This window comes from Strix uralensis, chromosome 1, assembly GCF_047716275.1.
Source record: "Strix uralensis isolate ZFMK-TIS-50842 chromosome 1, bStrUra1, whole genome shotgun sequence".
NCBI lineage: Eukaryota > Metazoa > Chordata > Aves > Strigiformes > Strigidae > Strix > Strix uralensis.
Window position 1 is genome coordinate 160215049 of NC_133972.1, and position 23248 is coordinate 160238296.

At 42.6% G+C, this 23248-nt stretch overlaps 1 protein-coding gene across 1 annotated transcript in view; it reads left to right on the forward strand.

Annotated features, from left to right (window-relative positions):
- The window catches only part of COLEC10 (collectin subfamily member 10), a 36134-nt gene extending 13193 nt beyond the window's left edge, over positions 1–22941 (forward strand). The window contains exons 3-6 of the mRNA XM_074886974.1: positions 455–526; positions 2519–2572; positions 3804–3899; positions 5390–22941. Coding sequence (XP_074743075.1) covers positions 455–526; positions 2519–2572; positions 3804–3899; positions 5390–5781 — 614 coding nt within the window. The 3' untranslated portion in view covers positions 5782–22941. The remainder of the gene's footprint in view (positions 1–454; positions 527–2518; positions 2573–3803; positions 3900–5389) is intronic.
- The last annotated feature ends 307 nt before the right edge of the window (positions 22942–23248 follow it).

The window sequence follows — 23248 nt, forward strand, 5'->3', positions numbered from 1 at the left end:
GCTCCCTATTTGCAGTCCTGCTTTGAGAAGGATTCCCTGAAAAGCTGGACTTTACCTCAAGGAAGAAGGAAAGACTTTTTTCTGGGGTGGAGGAAAAAACCCTAACAAATAAAACCTGCTGTCAGCCTGATTTAGCTGTGAAGCAAAATCAGTATTTGAATACTCACTAGTAGTTCTAGTTTGTATTTTCTGTGAGAAGACATGACGTTTCTGGGCATTTGAGCAGGCAGTTCTGCTAAGGTGCCTTGCAATGTCCTACTGTTGTATCCTACAGTAGCAGAGACCTGCACTATCCTCCTCCAACTATCCTTGGGGCTCCACTCAGCTTTGGCTTTGCCACACATGTGGACAGGCCATGCTCAGGAAAAATAGCAGCAGTAGAGACCCAATTAGTGTGTTGGGAAAGAAAAGACAGAAAAATCTATACTATTTTCCTCTTTATTTCTTCTCTTAGGAAACAAAGGACCTGTGGGTGATGTTGGTGACCAGGGAATGCTTGGGAAAATTGGTCCAATTGGTGGAAAGGGTAAGCTCTAGTCTGGGAATTTTCTTGTTTTTTCCCTCAAGGTAAATATGTGTTTTGTGAGAGTTCCAGGTATGGAGTAATATCAAATAACATCTGTGCCAATGCTCTCCAAATAAAGTTATGCATAAAGATTGGTGACAAGAGCTAACTGAGATATTCTTGTTTTATTTCCCATGTGCAGTATATCCAACTTACTTGGCTAAAATAATTTGCTTTATGAGTTAAGAAATCAATCCCCTTTGATGGCAAAAGAGAGAAATCCAGCCCTTGTGAAGTAAATCCTCCGAATGCTCTAAAAGAGAAAGCCAAATTTGTGACTCTGCTTTGAATGATAAAGGCCCAAGTCAATGTTCTGCTGCTGCTAAGGATGCCACACCTTGTCACCTGCACTGCCGTGGGACATGTGAGCAAGCAAGGCACAGGACAGCTCAGTAAGGAAAGGATTTTAGGAGTTTTAAGAAAACACTCACATAACCAGGGATGATAACTACTTGCAAATCAAGGTAGACTCCAAGTCTACCTGGACAATAATGTAATGAAATTATGATCTAGTCATCTGAGAAGAGGCTTAGGCATTCCTTTCCAGTATTCCTCAAGAGCTACTTAAGATGGAATATTACTTCTGCCACAAGGAGACCTGCCCTGAAAGCTGAGCCAGGACTCCACCATCCCCAAAGGGAACTCTGTGGTCTCTAACCAGTGCATCAATGCAGGCATGTGGGTGACTGGGTGGAACAATCTCCCCGGGGAGCTTCTCACACTAATGTTTTTAATAAGCCTTTGATGGCCTCTAGCCAGCCTCAGTATCAGAGAAGAACAAAAGAATTTGGCCTGAGGGAGCAATTTTCAGAAGCACCTAGACAACTGAAAACACAGATAGTTATCTCCTAAAATGTCTTCAATCACCAAAGGAGACCAGAATTTAAGAATCCCACAAATTGTGTATCTTTATCTGTAAGTAAGCCAATGCTCTTAGCCTTTAAATCAAGTTTTCTCTCAACCTGAATGTACAATTTATCGCCGCCTTCTAGTTTTTCTCATTTTCTTTCTTTATTTGCAGAAGCAAAGGTCACTCAGTCACTGTTTAAATCTACCATTAAACATACAAGTTCTTAATGAAGCAACTGTGAAATTTCAGCTTGTAAGTGTGCAGTGTCAAGCAATGCGAATTAAAATGACAGCCAACTCCTAATTTCTTTAAAAAACCACAAGCGTATAAAGGAAAAACCACATCAAAATAAGGCCATCAACAAGGCAGAGCAAGCATTAGTATTTTTTGACCTCTGAAGGTTTTAATTCACAAAAGAGCTGACACGAATTTCAGATAAAGTCCAGTTGTTCCTGATCCAAATTACAGCTGAGATTTTTTTTAAAGCTACTTATGCAGTAGCACTTTGTATTTGGAGAAGTATTTCTATCATATTTATGATTTACAGAAGAAGAGGAAAGCAGTTGGATCAAACTAAATCACATTTCCATGAACTATATCTGAAACACTGCTCCTTACTGACCTCCTTCATGCAGGTGCTAACTGCTGCCTGCACACATCATCTGTTGCAGACATGAATTCAGTGGCTTAGTGCGCATCAGCCTCATCTGGTGCCTCATGCCATCATGGAGCTACTGAACCCAGGGAAGGGCTCTATCCTGCAAGGCAATGAGAGAAGCCAGGTCTCACCTCTCACAAATTTCTTGAGTGCTTTCAGCCTCTTAAAATCATTTTGCAGTTTATATTTAAAGTAAGTGGTACCAGGAACCAGCAGCACACAAGATGCCTGTGTTATCAGTAAGTTAGCTATTAAAGGGTTCTCCTTATTTCCATACACCAGAATTAATCATGGTTTGTTTGACTTGGCACATCTGCCAATAGAGTACCTCAGGGCCTTCTATTAGAAGCACACCGTTAATATATTATTAAACAGGTTTTTCAAATACGTTCCCCTAACATGTTCACTGTCTGAGATCTGAGAATATAATTTCCTCTTTATTCAGGTGACAAAGGAGCCAAAGGCTTATTGGGGGTTTCTGGAAAAAAGGGAAAAGCAGGTATGCTATGCATCTTTCTCTGCAGAATGGTCAAGTCTACTGGATCTTTGATTTGTCTGGAGCTTCATAAAACTTTGAGGCCCATGGAAAAACATGAGAATGGATGAACAGAAAGGGACTGAAAAAGTTGTGTTAAGCAAAATGAAGGCTTGGGTAGGGACATAACCAATGCCTATGAATATACCAACATACACAAACAATGAAGAGTTACCTAAATTAATAGGCAATCATAAAAATTAACACATAGACAGGACATTTATACAGGACATTTATACTGGAAACTAGAAGAAAATTTCTGAATGCTAAAGGAATGAAGTCCCTTAAGAGTTTCCTAATAGGAGCATGGGGATGAAAAAATACGTGATTTTAGATAGAGCATAATCTGTTGTCAAATGAATGCAATGCATTTGCTTACAGGAGGAGAATTTGGATCTGATGACCCAAAAAGTTCTTCTCAGTCCTAATAACCTTAAATGTTTTCCCACCTTGAATGTACAGTTCTGTTTATTTTTAAGAGATTTCATATGCGATGCCGGTTTGGTTCTTAATGGGAAGCCATCAGCAACTTAATTTCTTCCCGAGAATAACAGAGGAACAAACAAAAGCTATAACAAGCCAAATTTCAGTTTACCAGCAAAAATACAACTGAGACTTCAGTGCTTGAAAGTTATTGATTATTCGAGCTAGTATCAACTATTGCTGCTGTACCACAGCTGCATGCAGCAATTCACTACTGTAGTCCTTCTACCAAAGTTTTGCCAATCCTACCTCTATGCATACTCACAAAACTCCTTCACTGAGAAAGCAGCAGCTTCCCATTTCATGGATGCTGTTGTTTCTATTAGGAGGCCGGAGAACCTGTGCTGTTTACAGATACAAAGGCAGACCTTTGGCATTCGGATGCAACGCTGTAGTGATCACCATGACAAGCCACATCTCTGCAGCTAGATGGAATCAATAGTGAGATATGGGTGGAAAGAAGATGGCAAACTCTTCTATCTGCATTTTTAAAAGTAGGGGTTCTTAAGCCAGTTAGCAAGGGAGTGTACAGAGCCAAAATATTAAGCGCTTTAATCAACAGAAATATGGCCAGCAGGGCAGGGTGAGACTGGCTCTCCACAAGTGGACGCCAGGTCTTCAGAAGGTTTGGAAGTGGTCTATGGACAACCCTCCATGTGCACACACAAATGCTTCTAAACAGATAAATCCTCTATCCTTTGTATCGCATCAGGCACGGTCTGTGACTGTGGAAGATACCGCAGAGTTGTTGGGCAACTGAATATCAATGTTGCTCGTCTTAACACGTCCATCAAGTTTGTAAAGAACGGTAAGGATCCTTATGTATTTGATATGATTTATTTGTCTCTCATTACATTTATCATTACTGTTCTTCTACCATTGCTGCTCTATGGCAGCATCCATAGATGACCCAGAGAGATGGTCCCACTGTGCAAGGCACTCCAAAAACATACAGAAAAGTGACAGTCTTACACCTGTAAGGATATAAGCAGCAGATGACTAAAAGCATAAACAATACAGAAATTATCAACAGCACAACAGAAAGTCATGAAAAGCAGAAGGCACGGCTTGCTAACCACCTCTGCACTGTCAGTCTGCTCGGGATCAGCGGCCACTCAGGCAATGAAAGGAAAAAAGTTTGTGCCAATCTGCTCCAGAGAAGCAGGAAAAGCAACAGAAACCTCTTGATCTTTCTGCTGCACAGGAAGGCTGCAAACCTTCTAGTGCTCCCCGCAGTGCAAGCATCATTTTCCTGTAACAAGGGACCAACACTCAAAGACATGGGTTGTAAGAAGCCAGGTTTGCAGGCAGTGCTGTCAGGTGGACAGTGCAAACTGCCCCCACTGAAAGGAAGGAAGTGGAAGGAAGTGCGTTTCCTGGCATAGCAGAGATTTTGAGAAGGCTCCACCACTGCTTCTAGGACTAGGTCTGTGTCAGTAAATTAAATGTGTTTGAAACTGTTTTCTGGCACTGAGGACAACCAGCACAAAACAGCATTCATCTGTATTATAAATCCTACCAAACTGAATACCATATTATAAGGAGTATCCCTCTACTAACTCCTAAACTGTGCCAGGGTAACTCATGAATTGTTTGTGAGAGTGTTAGTTGCCCCAGGCCAAAGCTCTGCTCAGGACCATTCCAGCAATCCATCAGCAGGGACAATCAACTTCTAGCTGCCCAGGCACACTCCTTGGCACTGCTTAATTCACTAGGATATATGCTGGTTGAGAAGTTTGCCTTTTAAAGCTGCTAAGCAGACACAGTTTTCTTCCTAGTCAATGCCACTTAGTGGCTACAGGGGCTCTGAATATCAGGTTGTATTTAAAATGTTTTATCTTAGCAGTCACATTGATTTTCCTCTATATGGAAAGGGCCTGAAAAGCTATCTATACCCCTGTGTTTCAATCCCAGGGTACCCTTTCACAATTTGTATTCAAAAACATGCAAAGCGACAGGGGTGATCCAGAGTTAGACATTGCGATTTGACCATTTAGCATGCCTTCATTTGATTAGTACTAGATATCTGTGAAGTGAAACTTAAGTGTCACAGGAGACATATGCCAATCAGGACTGAATAGTTCTTGTCCTAACATGTGCAAGGTGCTTGTCAGTCCCATAAGTAGCATCAGTCTCTGACCATGTCCTCATCATTCATCACAAATTCAGTGGTGGGAATACTTTTCCTCTCTCCCTTTTATTAATTCTAATGTAAAAATAATCTCATTGACATATTGGAACAGAAGCACCTTCAATATCTGTTGTCATGCCATTAAGCAATTTTTTTGCCCTTTAAAGTTATAGCAGGTATCAGGGAGACAGATGAGAAATTCTATTACATCGTGAAAGAAGAGAAGAATTACAGAGAAGCCTTCATCCACTGCAGGGACAGAGGAGGAACACTGGCCATGCCAAAAGATGAGGCAACCAACGCCCTGATTGCTGACTACATCTCCAACAGCGGCCTCTTCCGAGCCTTCATTGGTCTGAACGACATGGAAAAAGAAGGACAGTTTGTGTATGCAGACAACAGCCCACTGCAGAACTACAGTAACTGGAAGGAAGGGGAGCCCCACGACCCAGCTGGCCGCGAGGACTGTGTGGAAATGCTCAGCACGGGAGAGTGGAATGACTCCGAGTGCCAAGTCACCATCTACTTTGTCTGTGAATTCCTCAAGAAGAGGAAATAACAGGGCTGCAGAATGTGCCTGGCACCTGCTGTACATACAATAACTCCTCCTCATTCATCCACTGTAGGGAGAGCAGACAACCAGGGACAGGGCTCAACCCAGCCTTCACCTCACTGGGCTAAGCAAGAGTAATTACTGTTAAGATGGCAGTGACCATAAAGTCAGCACAGGTCTGCAGGAGGCATCCAGCCAGTTGTGAATTTTTATTTCATTTCTATGTGCAATTTAGGGTGGGCATTTCAAAGTGTAATTTAGGGGCAAATTTAGAGCACGCAGGGGTGAGTATGATTTCACTGATGCCAGAAAAAGTAAACTCACTGGTATATTAATTACTGATGTGCTTCACAAAGTCCACTAATGGAAAGCATGTGATCTTTACTCATCTTTGATCTGCACTGGAAGTCCCAGTAATTTCCCTGGTGACCTCAGAGCTGGGAGAACAGACCTGCAGTTTCTCTTGAAAAAATCCTTCTTTTGTTAGAATCATAGAGTAATTTAAGTTGGAAGGGATCTCTGGAGGTCATCTGGTTGAATCTTCCATGGAAAGCAGGGCCAACTTCAAACTTATATCAGAAGTTTTTATACTGTCCTTTATTTGGCTGTGCAATTACATTGCCTGATATGCAGAGGAGGACTTGCTTACCTCTGCTTCCAACTCTGTCATCCATCAGGCTGGTCTGAGGTGTGAGGAATTAGCTTAGCAATGACACTTCTGCATGCAAGCCTGCGCAGCTTGTAGGCAACCTGAGAATAGATGGAGCAGTTGTAGCCTCTGATGTCCCCCAAAACCTGTGAAAAACAGAAAAGTCTAGCACAAAGAGAACAGAGCAAAGGAAGCAACATCATTGCTGTAGGCTGTAACAGGCACATGTAGTAACAGCCATACCAGTGTGCCTTGCTGGTTTAACAAGTCATTCTAGGAACATAACAACTCCCTAATTCCGTAGTCAGTGACGTTTGATGTTTAATGCTAAAATCACCTGAGCCTTTGCCACACAGGAAGCAGCTATAGAACAGGCTTTATCCCCCAAGAACCCAGATTCAGGTGTGGTTGAGCGCACTTCATGCACTTCAAGCACTTCATGCACTCATGCACTTCAGCAGGCCTCTCCACAAATGATGAGCAGTAAGTGTGAAGGTTTTGCTGTCAGTGCCCGGCTACTCAGATCTCCATGTCAGTATGTCCACAATGGATCACATTTTCATATAATACTGAAGCAGCTCTTTTCTTCAGACACAGCAACGCTTTTGCCTTCAGAAGTGAGCCTGCTCTTAGCCATGGTTCACCTTAGAGCAGGAGATGTCAAGGGAAACCCCAGGGCCCCTGCAATGAAGGTCTATAGATTTTCTTTCCCACTTGACACTAAAAATGACGGAATGCTATCTTGAGGCTAAGGAGAATGCTAGACACTAGGCACAGTGCAGCAATGTATCCTGCAGGTCACTGAGCACTGGTTGCACGTAGTCTTCCTCTAAGTATACGAATAGCTAGACATGCCATCAGCCAGTAATGCAGAGGGTCAGCTCCAAGTCTCCCTTCTACTGCTGTGTACAGCACTGCAAAGGCAACTAGACAACAGTCATACTTCCTCAACCTCACCCTCAACAGGAAAATCCTCCAAACCATTTAGCTTGTTGTTTAGTTTGACTCCAAGCTCATCTCTGAGCAATGACCAACGCAGGAGCATCTCAGGAGACTCTGTGACTCAGAGCACTCTTGCAATCCAGTTTCTCTGCTACTTGTTCCTCCAGTAAACCACCTGTTGTTACCAGCAGTAAATTATCTGTGTACTACACACCCTCCAGGGAACGATTCGGACCCATGAATGAAGGGGTGGGACCACATTTCTTTTCATTGCTCCACTACTATGCTATGAGAGTATTTGGGCAAACAGGTTCACTTAGCACAACATAACTCATCCTGAATTGTTGCCTTCCTGGGAATTGATATTCCCCAAAATTAAGCAGAATTACACTTTTTAGGATCAATAGTAATAAATTTATTAAGCTAAATGATTTGGTTTTAGAATCATTAATGGGTAACAATAAAGAATTAATGACTAATTCAAGGCAAAGCTTCTTGAGGAAAAGTAATGCCTTTTAGAAGTTCAAGCCCAGGTCTGCTAGCCTCACTCACAGCAGGTCAGTGCAGAAGAGGCACAGTAACATCCCTGTGGGTAATCATAATCACAATGATACCCTCTCCACACCTCATCTTAACTTCTGACCCAAAAAGTCACCAAAACATGCTTGCCAGACCGAGAGTTCAAATTCTGAGACCCCCTGGCTGACAAAATCCAGAGGTGTCCTTAATGCTACAAACATCATGGACAGGTTATTTGCCTGTTCTTTAGGAGGAAACTCAGAGCTGGGAGAAGGTGAAAGAGGAGCAATACTTTGCTGCAGGATCAAGCTCTGCCTGAGATTCAACCAAGCACTCTCCTTCACGTACAAAATCAGGGAATACATGTCTAAATTGAAACTCTGGTCTTTTTTAGAAGACTGAGTTACGAGTAATCCTGAAGCATGCTCCGTGTACAGGAATGAATGACTGTTGCAGTCTCTGGCTGCATGGATGAGGGAAGTGAGTGAGGAACTTGTCTTGGTTTCTGCAGTGGAAAGGCTGGAACAGCCCAGTTCCTCCATCCTCCTCCTCTCCTACCACACCAGCTTCATCCTTTCTAACACTGGGCAAGGCTATAGTAGTTGAAACAAGTAGACCTGGGGTGGCTGTTCCTTTGCTAACTACAGAAGAGGGACAGTAGAGGAGCACACCACAGATGTTCAAGCTAGCCAGGCATAAGTATGATCAGGTGCCTATGCAACCCATTCCTGCAGCACTAGGTCCCAGTTAATAAATTTTGCCAAGAAGCCTAACTCATAGGCCAAGCCAAATAAAAAAGGCTATCCCACACAGGAAACCTGGCAGGTAGGTCCATACAGCTCTGTATCATGCCATGCAGACACAAGCCTGAGCCTGCACTAACTCAAATACTATAGCTGTGTTTTGCAGAAAAAATATTCTTGTTATAATTAAGAATTTGGGCTATATCACAAGTTTCACTGCTAGCCAAAGGAAATTCACTGTGGTGGGTAAAGTACCGTAGGTTTCTACATGAAGTGGATGGAGCCAGCAGCACAGGAAGTGGTGTCTGACTATTCAGGATTTATGGTCTGTTAGAGCTCAGCACCTAAACCATTTTACCCAATCCCAATACTATGTTTTTCCCATGTTTTTCTTTTCATTATTCTCAGTCTGAACCTTTCTTGTTTCAGTTTATGCCTGCTGTTTCTTGCCCACCCACTTATCACTACTGTGAAGAGCCTGGCTTTGCCTTCTTTGAAGACCCCCTAGTAGGTCCTGGCAGGCTGCTATGAGGCAGGAGGTAGGTCTTGGCAGGAGGCTATGAAGCCACCTCTTCTCCAGGCTGAACAAATCAAGTTCTCTTAGCTCCCCCTCACACGGCTCCAGCTTCAACCATCTTGGGGGCCCTCAGCTGAACTTGGTTCCAATTTTTCAATGCCTTTCCTGTACTGGGGGGCCCAAAAGGACACAGTGTCTAACTGTGGTCTAACAGGTGCTGGGTGGGAAGATAATCCCTTCCCTCAAACTCCTGGCTTTGCTCCCTATAGCACAGTCAGGATGTTAGCCTTCTTTGCTGCCAGGGCACACTCCGATGCACAGGCAGTGTGCTGTCTGCCAGGACTCCCCAGGGCCTTCACAGTAAAGCCAGTCAGCCCCAGCCTGTATCAGTGCAAGGACTTGGTATTCCCAGATGAAGGAAATGCTGCACTTGTCCTTGCTGAATTTCATGAGATTCCTGTTGGCCTATTCCTCCAGCCTGCCTCTGTCCCTCTGTATGGCAGCCCTGCCCGTCAGAGTATTCACTGTTCCCTCCAATTTGGTGTCATCTGCAAACCTGATGAAAGTGAACTTCATCACCTCCTCCAGGTAATTGATAAAGATGATAAACTGGACAGTCCCAGTATATAGACATCTGTAGCACTCTATTTGTCCTCTGGGTAGAGTACAACTCATTAACCACTCTCCTCTGAGGCCAGTCCAACCAATTCTTACCCATCTGGTTGTCCACCCATCCAGACCATAACATCCTAACTCAGATGCAAGAATGTTATTGGAGATAGTGTCAAAAGCCTTGCTAAAGTTGAGATAAGTGACATCCATTGCTCTCCCCTCATCCACAAATCCAATCATTTTATCATAGAACACAATCAGGCTGGTCAGGCATGATCTACCCATGGTAGATACATGTTAATCATTCCCAATCAGCTTTTCCTCCTTCATATGCCCAGAAACGTGCTCCAAGAAGACTTGCGCCATTAAGTTCCATGGGGACCAAAGTGATGCTGATCAGCTTATAGTTCTCTAGATTGCCTTTTTGGCCTTTTTGCAGGCTGCAACATTCACCTATTTCCAGTCATTAGGAACCTTCCATGATCTCCACAACCTTTCAAAGGTGGTAGAGTGCCCTTGCAGAGACATCAACCACTTCTCTCAGCACCTTTGATATGCTCTGTCTGGTCCCATGGAGCTTTGCAGTCAAACTCTCTCAAGTAATCCCTGGCTCAACCCTCAGCTACTGCTGATAGATCTCTTTGAACCCTTGCCCTAAGCACAGAGGAATTTGATAGCTTGTTGGTAAAAAAGGCAAAGAAACCACTGAATATCTCAGCTTCACGTGTGTCTGCTGTCACTCCATCACCTCCTCCACTCAGCAACAGTCCCACATTTTCCTTGCACAGTCTTCTTATGCTTCCCAGTCTCAACTGCATTTAAGCTTTGGATTTCCTGAGGCTACCTCTACACACTCAGGCAATGTTTCTAAATTCTTCTGCTGTAGCCTGTCCCTGCTACCATCTCCTCTATACTGCCTTTTTGCATTGGATCTCCACCAAGCTACCCATTTAGCCACACCAGTCTACTAGTATATCTGCTTGTAGATGTATAGTGAACACAAGACAGCTGCCTAAGATCTTGCTACTTCATAGCAGGAGTACTACAGTGTTCTTCCTGCTCTTGGGGAGCCACAGTTTTATGATTTATATTCTGAAGACTCATCTCACTCAGTGCAAGCATTAACTCCTGCTCTCCCCAGGTCCAGAATGCACATAAGATGCGGATAACCATGGTAAAGCCAATGTTTTTAAAACTGTATCTAATGAAAATGATCACAGAATCAATATATCCCATTAAGAATATCTTTTCCTCAAACTTTCAAACAAGCTCACATAGACATTAAGCAGATCCGCTTCTTTCACTGCCTTTAAAACGTTCAATCACTTAAAAAAAAAAAAAAATAGCACCTAGAACAGTGGAATGCCACATTCTTGACCACAGCCACAAGAACATCTGTTGGAGGGACAACACAGCAGGGCATAAGCAATACAGGAGGTTCCTGGAATGCACTGATGGTAAATGCCTTCTCCAAGTCATAGAGGAGACAACAAGGAGAGGTGCTATCCTGGACCTTGTTCTCACCAACAAGGAGGGGCTGGTGAAGCTCAAGGGCAGCCTTGGCTGCAGTGACCATGAAATGGTGGAGTTCAAGATCCTTAGGGCAGTGAGAAGGGCACACACAAAACTCACTACCCTGGACTTCAGGAGAGCAGACAATGGCCTCTACAGGGATCTGCTTGGCAGAGTAGCATGGGATAAAGCCATGGAGGGAAGAGGGGCCCAAGAAAGTTAGTTAATATTCAAGGATCACCTCCTCCAAGCTCAGGAGTGATGCATCCTGACAAAGAGGAAGTCAGGCAAAAACACCAGGAGGCCTGCATGGATGAACAAGGAGCACCTGGATAAGCTCGAACATAAAAAGGAAGCCTACAGAGGGTGGAAGCAAGGACAGGTAGCTTGGGAGTAACAGAGAAACTGTCCAAGCATCCAGGGATCAGGTGAGGAAGGCCAAAGCCCTGATAGAATTAAACATGGCCAGGGACATCAAGGGCAACAAGAAAAGCTTCTATAGGTACGTCGGTGATAAAAGGAAGACTAGGGAAAATGTGGGCCCTCTCTGGGAGGAAATGGGACACCTGGTTACCAAGGATATAGAGAAGGCTGAGGTCAACAACTTTTTTGCCTCAGTCTTCACCAGCAAGTGCTCCAGCCACACTACACAGAAGGCAAAGGTGGGGACTTGGAGAATGAAGAACCACCTACCATAGGAGAAGATCAGGTTCGAGACCATCTAAGGAACCTGAAGGTGCCTAAGTCTGTGGGACCTGATGAGATGCATCCACAGGTCCTGAGGGAATTGGTGGATGAAGTGGCTAAGCCACTATCCCATCATATTTGAGAAGTTGTGGCAGTCCAGTGAAGTTCCCGCTGACTGTAAAAGAGGAAATGTAACCCCCATTTTTAAAAAGGGAAAAAAAAGAAGATCCAGGGAACTATAGGCCAGTCAGTCTCACCTCTGTGCCTGGCAAGATCATGGAGTGGATGCTCCTGGAAGCTCTGCTAGGGCACACAGAAAATAAGGAGGTGATTGGTGACAGACAACATGGCATCACTAAGGGCAAATCATGCCTGACAAATCTGGTGGCCTTCTATGACTGGGTTACAGTGCCGGTAGATAAGGGAAGAGCAACTGACGTCATCAACCTGGACTTGTGCAAAGCATCTGACACTGTCCTGCACGACATCCTTGTCTCTAAATTGGAGAGACATGGATTTGATGGATGAACCACTCGGTGGATAAGGAATTGGCTGGATGGTGACACTCCAAGAGTTGCGGTCAACGGCTCCATGTCCAAGTGGAGGGGGGTGACCAGTGGTGTTCCTCAGGGGTCGGTGTTGGGGCCAGTGCTGTTTAACATCTTTGCTGGTGACACGGACAGTGGGATTGAGTGCACCCTCAGCAAGTTTGCTGACGATGCCAAGCTGTGTGGTGCATCGACTCGCTAGAGGGAAGGGATGTGCCATCCAGAGGGACCTTGACAGGCTGGAGAGGTGGGCCTGTGCAAACCTCATGAAGTTCTACCAGGCCAAGTGCAAGGTCCTGCACATGGGTCAAGGCAATCCCAAGCACAAATACAGGCTGGGCGATGAGTGGATTGAGAGCAGTCCTGTGGAGAAGGACTTGGGAGTACCGGTGGATGGAAAACTGTCTATGAGTCAGGAATGTGCGCTCACAACCCAGAAAGCTAACCATATCCTGGGCTGCATCAAGAGAACTGTGGCCAGCAGGTCGAGGGACATGATTCTCCCCCTTTACTTCGCTCTCATGAGACCCCACCCGCAGTTCTGTGTCCAGCACTGGGGCCCCCAACACAAGGAGGACATGGATCTGCTCAAGTGGGTCCAGAGGAGGCCACAAAGATGATCAGGGGGCTGGAGCACCTCCTCTACGAGGACAGGCTGAGAGAGTTGGGGTTGTTCAGCCTAAAGAAGAGAAGGCTCCAGGGAGACGTTACAGCAGCCTTAAAGAACTTTAAAGGGGGCCTACAGGAAAGATTGGGAGGGACTCTTTATCAGGGAGTGTCGGGATAGGATGAGAGGTTGGTTTTAAACTGAAAGAGAGTAGATTTAGATCAGATATAAGGAAGAAATTCTTTAATGTAAGGGTGGTGAGATGCTGGAACATGTTGCCCAGAGAAGTTGTGGATGCTCCCTCCCTGGAAGTGTTCAAGGACAGGTTGGACGGGTCTTTGATCAGGGGCAACCTGGTCTAGTGGAAGGTGTCTCTGCCCATGGAAGGTGGGTTGGAACTAGATGATCTTTAAGGTCCCTCCCAACCCAAACCACTCTATGATTCTGCGATTATATGTATATACAGGCATCTCTATTTAGTTTCACATACAGTTTTAAATAGTACATTGTAGTTGTAGTTCAACCGGCTGAAACGGATATTAAGAGATGTAATTTGACACTGTGTATGATGATAAAAATAGTAAATGTGTCACATGTATGGTTATGGTTATTTGGAAAGTATTGCTCTAGATTGTCTTGCTTGAATATGTTTGCACAGGTACAAAATCCATGAACTGTCATTTCATTTTTTCCTCTCTTTTTTTCTTATTTATTAAAGTCATAAATAACTTACTCAACATGTGTAAGAAAGAATGAGCAAGATCAAAGCAATAGCTTAATCTGGGTTGCTTTTATGTTTGTGTGGTAAGGGAGAACAGCAAATGGTAGAAGAATTTTCTCCCTACCTGCTGCATGCAGCGTACCCAACTGCAGCCCCTGGGCCCCACCCGCTCCTGGCCTGGAAAGGTTTCTCCATACAGATGTTTCAACACAGGGAGGAAAAGTTTCACTTCATTTTCATTAGGTGGGTGGGACCAGGAACTTGTATCGCCCTGTTTTGCAGACAGTGGTAGCAGCCCACCAAAGCATAGTTGCTAAGTACACAAAACTCTCTGTGGCTGGAAAGTGTGTGTGATCATGGGCATTTCCGAGTTCTGAATTCCTAAAACCCTTAATCTCCTCAATGCTATACCTAAGCTTAAATCCCATGGCAGTCCTGTGTCTAATCAAGTGCAGATCTACAGACGTTGGGGCAGTAAAGGGGCTATAGCTCCTCACTGGTATGATGCAGTGCAGCATGGGAGCATCTGCAGAGCCATGACCTTCTCATACAATGCAATTTCATTATACATATCTTCCCTTTTGTTGCATTTGTCTTTGCTTAAGTATTTTACAAAAAAGGCATAACTTTTTAGAAGTAGCCAGATGCCAATTATTACTTTGGTCTTATTGTTGCAAACATAGTTCAATACTTAAGAGTACAACAAATACAAGTAACGTCTTTTTGGAAACAGATTTCAGTCATGAATTCCCCATTCATTTTTTCCCCTTACTAGATGTTTCAAGCCCTTGCTATCTTACTAACTTCTCAGCAGTGAATTGTCTAGCAAGAAATGCTAATTTTCCCAACTTCATATAATAGAAGTCTTTATATTAGTTGCCCCACAACATTCCCTGAGCACGTGAGGCACTCTACCATGTGGAGGGTGGAAGGAGCAACAATGATGATCAGTCAGTAGAAGATTAAGTAAAACTGTGCAGAAAAATGTAAATACAGAGTTGGCGGATGCTTAACATGTGAACTGAGGAATTTATCTCCCACTGTGAGCCAGTTTCTAGGTCTTGAAAATGCTTTAAAACTTGTCAGAGGAAATCTAAAAGGTGGTCAGTAGATCCAAGAAGAAATCTCAATTCAATAGCTCAGGAATCCCAGAGCTTTCTGCAAGTTCACATATGCAAAAGAGAGCTTTCTCAGGACGTGGAAAAGCAGAAATACATTTTCTTCAAAACCAAGGACAATTACAAGCCTTTCCTTGTGAAAGGCACACTTTTTCCACTCCTACTTTCTCAGATATGAACATTTTCCAGTTTAGGCACATACCAGCGGACTCATTAAAGTTTAAGCAAGGAATGTATATGACAGCACTGCACTGTTTTCCCCTTGAACAGGAGAGTGTGTGACAGATGGTGGTGACCATGAATGCCATGCCACTAAAAGACTCTCGTAAAAGAGAAAATAAAATATTACTACTACTACTAATAACAACAACAACAATAGAAGAACTCTACATCAAAACTATCCAAATATCCATGAGAGTCTGGGAAGCAGAGGAGGGAAGGTTATGGAATAAAGATAGGTATCCTTGCTTATCCTCCCCAGTTGTTCTAATTACATATAACTCATTACCTTCTGAGGATTCAGGCCGTGGTTCCTCCCAGCACACAAAGATCTGATTCATATCTCAGAGATGTAACAACTGCATATGCTATCATCCATCTCTATATCCATCCCCTTTTGATCGTCGCAGACAGGCAATTTTCTCTGCGCATGATGAAGGGGAAGGGTATTAGCCAGATCCTGTTCCAATGGAGGTGAGGCTTACCAGAAAAGCTGGAAATGAGGGCCGCTGCTTGTATGGTCAGCAAAAAATGGGAAGTGGAGGAGATCTGGAAAAGGTTGAAGAGAGCCACTCAGAAACAGAGCCCTGCATTGGTCCATCCAGAAGACCAATTCTGGGAGAAGGAGCTGGAGAAAGCCTCGTAGGAACACAACACAATCACACTGAGAAAGTGGGGTGGGTTTTTTGCTAGTAAGGTTAGCAAAACCCTGAAAATAAGGTTTCTTCTTCTTCTTCTAGAGAAGGTTTCTTCTTCTAGAGAAGAGCCAGACTGGGACATGCAAAGATGTCCCTGGAAGGAGAGAGGTGGTTTAGGTTCGAGGTAAAGTGTGCCATTCAGTATTGGGCACCCAAAATGTGGGTAGATGTGGATTCCACTGATCACCTGAACAACTGCTTCTGTGGGGCTGGAAGGACTCTTGGCAGAGACAATCAGTTTAGTGTGGGGGAAGCTGGAGAGAGCTTTGTGTCTGTCATAGATCAAGAAGGAATGATGGTCTTATATTTGCTTTGTGTTTACCTTACCACAGACCACATGAGACTGTGACTCAGCTTCAGAGATACCACTTGCACTATTGACTGGCACAAGAGGCTGAGAAGCTCACAAGTCTCTGGAAGGAAGCTAGGGAGGGCTGATATAGCTTCAAGTCTGGATAGATTTGCTCTAGGACCTTATTCTGCTAGGTTTTGACAGAAAGAAAAACACAAACTTGGGAGGGCAAAGAAAAAGAGTGCAACAACATTTGTCATTGATTATGTCAAACATGCTTGAAACCAAGTACGAATGTATATGGCATACACAGTCTCTTCAAGTTACGTTGAGTCAGTCCCTTCAGTCAACCAGCCCAGGCTTTTATTTGACTCATTTTAAGCAGCCCTTATATTTACTTCCAAAGCACTGCCGAAAACACTGAACTAGTCTGGTCCAGGGATTTCTCTCACCTAACTTTAGTTATCAGCAAAGTAGATGTCCGTATCAGGCCTAGCCACAGTAAACTTCCTTTGCAGCCAAGAAGCAGACACAAAAAATTCATATGATCTATTTTCAGATATCTGCTTTAATACGAAAAAAATTGTAACTCAAATGTGGCTATTTCTTTCCTGTTTGTAGTGGGGGTGTACCCAGGTAGCTCAGAGATACACATAGGCACTTGGTCAGCTGAATCCACCCTGGTTTCTTTCACTGTGCACCAGAAACCCAAAAGGACTTCATGTGATGTTAAGTCTTTCCAAGTATAGCTAGATGTAGAAGTGTATGAACACAACATTAGTTCTGTACAACAAATTACATCTTCAAAGTACCCTATAAACTCTAACTACACAGCAATTAGAGGATCCTATTAGTAAAATAATGCACAGAATACTCACCTGTTTATTCTTTTGCTATTATGTAGAATTAATGAGCTGTGTTTTTTGACCACTGATTCATCCTGCTTCCAAGCACTTGTGGATTAAAATTTAAGCTACTTAAATAGCTCCACAAAATTACTGGTAGGCAGAAAATGTCAAGGCAAGTGTTTGAAATGCACTGCTACAGACTGTAAATGCTCAAAAGGATATGTGAACATAAGGTCCCATCCCAAATCAGATTCCAGAGTAGAAGAATAGTTTTGTTTAAAGGGAGCCTGCTGTTTTAAGTTCATTTGGTTTTATTTTTTAATTACTGCCTTGTAAATAAACTCCAAAATTTTTCTGGTAGCTAATTCATCATCCCTTTCCCTTCCCTCATCCAGCATCTCTGAGAACAATGTGCAAGCCCACTGTGAGGAGTTATTTATTGTAGAGAATGAAAACACTCACTACATAAGAGGAGCATGTACAAGAATTGGAAAGATGTCAGGAAACAAAGCACAAAGTAATTCAGACACTAATGAAGACAAGAAACTTAGCAGCTGTGAGTGAATTAAAATATTCATTAACATTATCTTTTTGAGTAAATTCAGTGGTCACATTGAAAATCATGAAAGGAAAGTGAGATAGCTGATGTTTAACTTTTCATAGTCTAAGCCACATCTTAGCAGACTGTGTCTTGGTGCAAGGACAGTGCAAACCACTTCGCCTTCATTAACGATTTGTAAGTTAAAGGATGCTATTAGAACCACAGATTGTTTTCTATCCAGAAATTGCATACATACTGTGCGTAATACTTATTTCTTCACAAAGGATGCCAGGCTAACAGGAATGCAGTTTAACTGGTTTAGGATTTATGAAAGAAAGGAAAAAAACCTCAAACCTATTTGCTTTCCTATGAATTAAAACCTACTTGATCAAATGCTTAAACTTACCAAAACATTCTGAAAGAACCAGAGGCTGGGTTTAGTAGGAATTGAGTATTTGAAATAGGCCTGAGGAAACAGATTCACAGTAATTCCCTGATTATAAATACTTGTCAGTTCATTGCATTTGCATCTGAGATTCTTCCAGCCTCTTCCCCAGAACGGGAATCCCTTATGCAGGTGAAAGTAACCACATATTTTTCCCAAACTCATGGTCTTTTGAAATAAAGATATTGTTCTTATGTGTGATACTAACTTCTGATGTTGCTTCAGCACTTGGTGAATCAGTCAGTCACTATTTGGAACTTGCCATCAGTATCAGGGCTGGTTTTCAGAGGATGTAAGCACATCAGCAGGCAGCATTTCTCAATCTGACATCAGAAAATTGTGCATTAGAAATAGGGTTTGTGTTCTGCAAGGGGCATCCAGTTCCTGCAAAGACCTGAGTGTCCTATGGGAGTTTATCATTGCAGAGGTCAGGTGGCTCATAATCTAAAGTTCAAGGTTACAGAACATATATTTGTATGTAAGTATAAGCATGTAAGTAACAAAAAATGATAAAAATGCTGATATATTGTGACCCATTCACCTCTACTGAGACCCTTGGAGTCCTCCAGGATGTGAAACACTGTAAACTTCACTCAAGAAAATACACTCCAGATACTAATTTCCCTAAAATCACCTATACATAAGACCATTCAAACACCTCTTTATGAACAATTTGAATTTCATAATGAAATCAATATTCTTTCAGTACAAACATAGCACTGTGATGATCAGATTTTTCTCTTAGTTTGGTCACAGCAGCACACAGTGCCTAGAGGTGCAGAAGCATGGCTCAGACCGTGTGAAGGCTTCTAGAGGCTGCATCAGCATTTCTTATCTAAAAGAAAAAATCATAATAATGGCTTTCCATGTATCATCTTAAAAGAGAAACAACATCCATGTACTGTACATTCCATAAAGAAGATAAAACATGGCAGTGTATCTGGCTCATAAGTTTGTGTTTATTTTAAACTGATCTGCTAGTACTGAAAATTAATTAATTTCAGCACAAGCTTAATCACAGAGAAAAAAGGAGCAGTTTTGCCTTGGTCTGACCCACTCTGTACCCTCACTTTCACTTGCTTTGATGCAAAGGAGGCAGAGGGAAACCAGGGCCAGGGGAACAGGATCACTTCATTTGGCAGCAGCTCAGTTACACTGGCTTATGTGCAGCTTGAGCTACCACAATAAAGTTCATAAACACCAGAGGCATAGGATTCTTGGAGGCTGGGGTCAAAGACAGTTTTGAGATGAAGTATAGTCAGTAAAAGGATTACAGGTCTGCTAGTGATTCAGTTGTTGAAGAGCTCCCTCTCAACATTGTAACTCCAGTAGTTACTTTAAGTAGCAACAGATACCAGTAGAATAAGACCCTGCAAAGTGAAACTAATTACAAATATAGAGGTTACATATGATTCACTTAAGGATGCCTGCATTTACATCCAAATAGCTCTTTACCATCCTACCAAGAGTGATCAGATAAGGCCTAATTATGTGTTACTCTAACACTAAGATAAAACCATTTTATTTACAACTGAATAAACCCAGAGTGCTTTGAAATCTACAGGCTCACTGCTTTTACAGCAGTGTTTTTATGCTTTTTCAAAACATTACAGAGCTTTTTTATACAAGCATATTTTAATATGTCTGCCTGCTTCTCCTTCCTGAATTCATTCATCACAAAATGAAGCCACCATTGTCTTTTGCTTAATTATCCTTTGCCTTCTATTGGATTTTTAGCCAGGAATTCGCTCAATAAGACAAACAGTCACCAAAAAGCAAACAAACTGCAACTGAGGAAAAAAAGTGACTCCCTGTCAGCACTGATAGTTCATCAAAACAATAGATACATACTCTTGACCAACGAGAGGTAAGATCGGAGGCCAACACATTATGATTAAAGATTAGTATGTCAAGCCTTGAATGATGACAAAGTGAGAAGAGCCCCATGCTACCAGCAGTACCAATGGCACAGTGCTGTGCTGCGTCCTGCATCGGCAGCACTCAGCACATCCTGCTGCTCATGATGCTGAATTAGGGTTCTCCTGCAACCAGCTGAACTGTTCCTCTTTTACACCATGCAGCAGGAGACGGACAGGCGAGAAGAAACATTAGGTATTGCTGCTGTGCAGTCTGTGTACCGCTTTCCCTGGGCAATTGTCTTAAACAACCAGTGCCATTTACTCATCCATCATCTACAAGAATGTTATGCTTCAGTTTGTACCTCCAAGACTTTCTCATTCCCTGCTGGGGATGATCCATCCAACCCATTTTTCCTGCTGGCTCACCTATGCCAAGAGCAGCACATTGACTTCTTGCAACATTTTCCTGCTTGGTAACTTTGATGTGCTCTGTCATGTCCCACTCTACCCACCCAGCCTCATGCACCATGTGAGTTCAGGATCCTCCTCTCTGCTATGATGAGATTTTGCATTTTTACCTTTGCTGCACCCTCACACATCTAAGAGGAATTTCTCAGTGTGAAGGAAAGGAGAACTGGCCCTTTGACTGCACGTTATACTATCCTGCTAGAGAACCGGAGTGCCACCTAGTCAAACAAATAAAGAGTTGGCATCCTTAGGAACATGGAAACAATGTCATCGGAACAAGTCAAGAGACCTCATTCTGTTCTCAGTAGCACCAGCCTGCTGCACCAAGGAGGGTCTCTGGCTTAACGTCAGCCTCTCAGCTGTGTGGTGCCTGTGTGAAAGGACCCTCAAACTCCCTTAACCAGCCAGCTAAGGATTCCCTGCTTTAAAAGGCATCCTGGGACCATGAAGAGCCAAACTAGCCAGGTCAATGCCTTTCCTCTCACAGTTCTGTGCACAGAGGACACTTCTGTGGGAAGAGGCCATATCCAGAGTACCACCGCAGCCTCACGCCAGGCAGAAATTAATCCTTAGAGCAGCTCTGAGACTGCTGTAAGCTACTCTGGGGACTGATTTGGTAACCAGCCATCCCTGGGACTCGTGGACCAAACAGGTGGCACATTTATCTTCATCTCCTCTTTCCGGCAGGCATCCCAAGCTCAGTTTAAGTGGATGAAGAGAGTGATTTCAACAGTTATTTTTCCCTTAGTCTGACAATGCAAAAAGGGGCAGCATGAAATCAAAAGCTGGGCCCTGACTGTCTAAACTAAAAACTGCCACACTGCCTCCCAAGAAATCTCGACATTGTGAGCATGACACTGAAGTTTTGTTACCACTGAGTAAACTAATGATGCTAAAGGATTTTCTTATCATTCCTCTTATGCAAATCAGTTTTATGCCTATTGTATTTCACTGGCTAAAGGGGAATGACTCCTGGGTTTGCACCAGTATGAGATCAGAATCCTGCATGCAATTTCCAGGAGTTTGTTAAATTAATTCATCCATAAACAAAACAGTCTGTGTTTTACACAATCAACTTTGGGCTTTCTGTTTTTGACAGTAACTCTGTGACTAAGAGCACCTGTGTGCTTTCTTAAGAAAGAGCAGCTTTGCAAATCTGAAAGAAAACAGAGGGCTTTTGGGGGCAACTTTCTCCAGATCAAGAAAGTAACTGGAAGAAAGAAGCAGATCCTGACACCATCAGAAAAACCTTGCTCAGCGCCAGTCTGGCTTAGGGAGATCTGTTTGTGCAGATCTGCCTGTGCGTAAACAGAGCCACATGGGTTTAGAATAGGGTTACTGTCATTTATTGGTTTTAGACTGCCCACCCCTTTGGCCATTTTGGCAGACCACCCTTGTGCACACTGCAACATGAGACATGAGATTAGCAGAGTTACATTTCCTTCCAGAGGTGCTTTTGATAACACACTCAGATAAGGTGTTAAGGACCACAAATTCTTATACTGATGTTACTTTCACTTGTTATTCTAGTATCCTTAAAAATATTCAGCTCGTCCAGAAGTGTCATGCCATATATCACAAAAGATACTCTGAATCTTGCTATATAGGACTGCTGTATAAGTAATTTTCATATCCAGCATTGTGCATGTCTATGTTTTTTCAAAATATTAATTTATGTCTTCTAATCCCTAAAGTTTATATGTGATGGTTAATAACTGACTACAGATTTCCATAATTTAATGCATTTTTCTAATGGCTGGACACTTGGGGGAAGGGGAGAATTACAGCATTCAGAACCAGGTATTTTAATTTCTATATATATTAAAGATATGCACATATTACATCACTATACTTGGAACTTAAATCATCAATATTTTTTATCATCTAAAAATTACAGCAACTGGTTTTGTAGTTCTGTGACAATGTCAACTTTATGTTAGGCTGCCATAAGCATAAGAACACGAAGGGGAAAGAGTTTGGACTTTATGTAACAGCTATTTAAGAGAGGTTTTTAGTCCTTCTGGTTGTATAGACAGACCTTCCTATGTACAGTGAATCAATATACTTCTGTCTACTTGTTGACTCTTGGTGGACTTGAAGCAGCATCACTAGTTTACCCTGTAACATGCCAAGATGCAATTAGTTACATAAAAATGCTATTAAAAAGCAATCCAACACAAACACGTGCTTTTGCCATGGAAACTTAAAAATGCAATCCTGATACTAATCTCTTAAAGAATCCAGATTTTTAAAGATTAAAACACTATATAAATCAGTATATAAAGAATCCCACATGACATTGCAGTGCATTCTGCCCAAACACAGTAAAAATAATTTAAACAGCTACTTTCATTTAAGTTATTAGGATTCAGGAAAATGTACTGCCATAAATCTATTGTGCATATGTGTATCTAACAATGAAATTTAGACTTTATTATGAAAACCTACTAAAATTCAAGAAAAACAGTATTAAAGGGAATGTGTAGGTTAAAATGAATGGTATTTACAGGCAAGGAAAAATGACTGCACATGGTATGTAATCGTCAGTAAAATCCAGTGCTGCTGGAGTTCACAGATTAATTGCATGGCTGGGTAATAAAACTGGAAATGTTTATGACCAAGTGTTATTTGTACTTCCTCTGTATAAGATAAGGATAATCACATTTCTTGTTCCGAATCATAAACTGATCAACCTGGTTTTCCACCCACTCAGATTTCTCCCTCTGCGGGGCAATCTCAATAGATTTAGGGCCAGACTGTGAAATCAGTTGGACATACGGTCTCCAGAATGCAACCCCAAGAACAAACTACCTACACCTAATCACTTAGGCACACGTCTGAATCCCATTCTCTTCCAAAACGCACCCAAATCAGGACCTGTAGGCATACACCTCCAGAGCCTGGAGCCCTTCCCTGAAGATAAATGAA